This window comes from Mandrillus leucophaeus, unplaced genomic scaffold (genome assembly GCF_000951045.1).
Source record: "Mandrillus leucophaeus isolate KB7577 unplaced genomic scaffold, Mleu.le_1.0 Scaffold461, whole genome shotgun sequence".
NCBI classification, from domain to species: domain Eukaryota; kingdom Metazoa; phylum Chordata; class Mammalia; order Primates; family Cercopithecidae; genus Mandrillus; species Mandrillus leucophaeus.
In genome coordinates, this window is record NW_012104932.1 from 364,502 (window position 1) to 366,995 (window position 2,494).

The following is a 2,494-nucleotide window of genomic DNA, read 5'->3' on the forward strand; positions in this document are numbered from 1 at the left end:
GAGAAACTGATGAAGCTGCAGAACCAACGAGGTGGCCGAATCTTCCTTCAGGATATCAAGAAACCAGACTATGACGACTGGGAGAGCGGGCTGAATGCAACGGAGTGTGCTTTACATTTGGAAAAAAATGTGGATCAGTCACTACTGGAACGGCACAAACTGGCCACTGACAAAAATGACCCCCAGTTGTGTGACTTCATTGAGACACATTACCTGAATGAACAGGTGAAAGCCATCAAAGAATTGGGTGACCACGTGACCAACTTGCGCAAGATGGGAGCACCCGAATCTGGCTTGGCAGATTATCTGTTCGACAAGCACACCCTGGGAGACAGTGATAATGAAAGCTAAGCCTCAGGCTAATTTCTCCATAGCCATGGGGTGACTTCCCTGGTCACCCAGGTAGTGCATGCATGTTGGGGTTTCCTTTACCTGTTCTATAAGTTGTACCAAAACATCCACTTAAGTTCTTTGATTTGTACCATTCCTTCAAATAAAGAAATTTGGTACCCCCCAAAAATAAATAAATAAATAAAAATAAAGTTGTTTTTATTTAAATTGGAACAGAATTAATCACGCTAATAAATGTTTCTGCTCTGATTTAAACCGTAGATTAGGACACCAATTCTGAGATAGCATTGATTGTTTATAATAGTTTATCTATCAACCTTTTTGTTTTGATAAAACAGAGGAATAAATAAACTCCTATAAAAATGATGGGTCACTAGAGAGTGGTTTTCAACAGAATGGGGAGTACATCAGAATCTCTTAAGATGTGAGTGGAGTCATGTACAGTGTATAGTTTAGGGGAAAAAAAAGGATGGTTCTGCTGCACTCATTGAGCTGGACATGTCTCTGCATTTATTTATTGGCCTAAATCAAGGCTATCCTTTTAAAAAAATCTAATGATTATCCTTTTAAAATGAACTGAAACACTTGATTTTTGGAGGGAGGGGATCTTCAACCTTCTGCATGGTTCCTTATTTTTTCACTTTGGATAAGATTTAACGAGTACTAATAGTGATAATGAATGGAAGTGCTTTCCTAAATCACTTTCTTTTTAGAAGTAAAACATTATTCAAAAGAAAGCTTAATGTTATTTAAATGATTCTTAAAAACGAACAATTATTTAAGAGAAATTAAGAAATTTAAGTTTTTTCATTTGCTTATTTAACGTTAGGTGGAAAGGGAGGAAAGGAAGGAAAAAAGGAAATAACTTACCAAAACTATTTTAAGAAAAGTTAGAAAACCTGAATAGCTGTATAAATGTTAAATCAAATAAAACAAAAATAAAATATTTTTACACACGCACACAAAAACAGAAAAATACCAGCCTCAGATTTTTTTTAAAAAATGAGTTCTACTGAACAGTTAAGGAACAATTAATTCTAATCTATACTATAAACTATACTAGAGTATAGAAAAGTAACATAATTCCCATCTTGTTTCAGAAACTCAGCATAATCTTGATAATAAATTTTGACAAAGACATTATAAGAGAGGAAAATTATAAGACTAACAAATAATTACAGATGAAAAAAGTGCTAAAGAAAGTATTAGTAAACCAAATATGGCAATGTACAAAAATCATAATAACTCATGACCTAATGAGTCATATTTTGGGAATGCAACATTGATTTAACATTAAAAATTAATCAGATTAAAAAAGAAAAGCCATATAATCACCTCAACCTATTTTTAAAAATTAGACAAAATTCAACACCTGTTAAATATTGTTAGGTAAACCCTGGCAAATTAGAAATACAAAAGAATTTCTTAACATGAAAGAAAATAACTACAAATAACAAAGCAATCCTACCATTACATTGCAAAGGGTGAAATTACTTCTTTCAAACTTAGGGAGAAGAGTTCTTGCTTTTCTCAATTTTATTAACATTGAATTAGAGGCATAGGCAGTACAGTGAGGCAAGGACAATAAATGAAAGAAGCCAGACATGGAAAAAAAAGAAATAGAAAGTCATTATGCAGAGATGACATGGTTTTGTACATAGAAATAAAAAATAATCAAAAGACATTATAAGAATTAATGAGAGGTTAGCAATATGGTGAGACATATAACTTAATACTATTTCTATATATCAGCAACCAAACGTTAGAAAATACAATCTGTAAACCAGACACCACTTGGAAAGAACATTAAAAAATCTTTCTCAGAATCTATCTAATAAAAGTTGCACAGTTTTAAAATATGATTGCAAAATTGACAACCTTCCCATCCTGAGGAGGGATCTATGCCTTCTTCCTTGAATCTGGGCTCTGCAACTGCTTGACCATCAGAATCTGGTGAAAGTGATACTATGCCAGTTTTCAAATGCAGGTCTCAAAGAAACTGGCACCTCCATTTCTCAGGATGCTGGCTCTTAGAACTCAGTACACCTTGCTGCAAGGAAATGCCTACCAACCTGTGTAGAGAGACCACAGGCAGAGACCTGTAACTGCATGAAGTATGATGTCTGGCTGTCTTTCAACTGCT

The 2,494-nt window shown here is 34.0% G+C and overlaps 1 protein-coding gene across 1 annotated transcript; it reads left to right on the top strand.

Annotated features, from left to right (window-relative positions):
- LOC105550000 (ferritin heavy chain) lies at positions 1-521 on the top strand (the record flags this gene model as incomplete). Its single annotated transcript, XM_011994775.1, has 1 exon — positions 1-521. A coding segment is annotated over one exon (351 nt), but the record flags the coding sequence as incomplete, so codon positions are not given.
- Between the last annotated feature and the right edge of the window lie 1,973 nt (positions 522-2,494).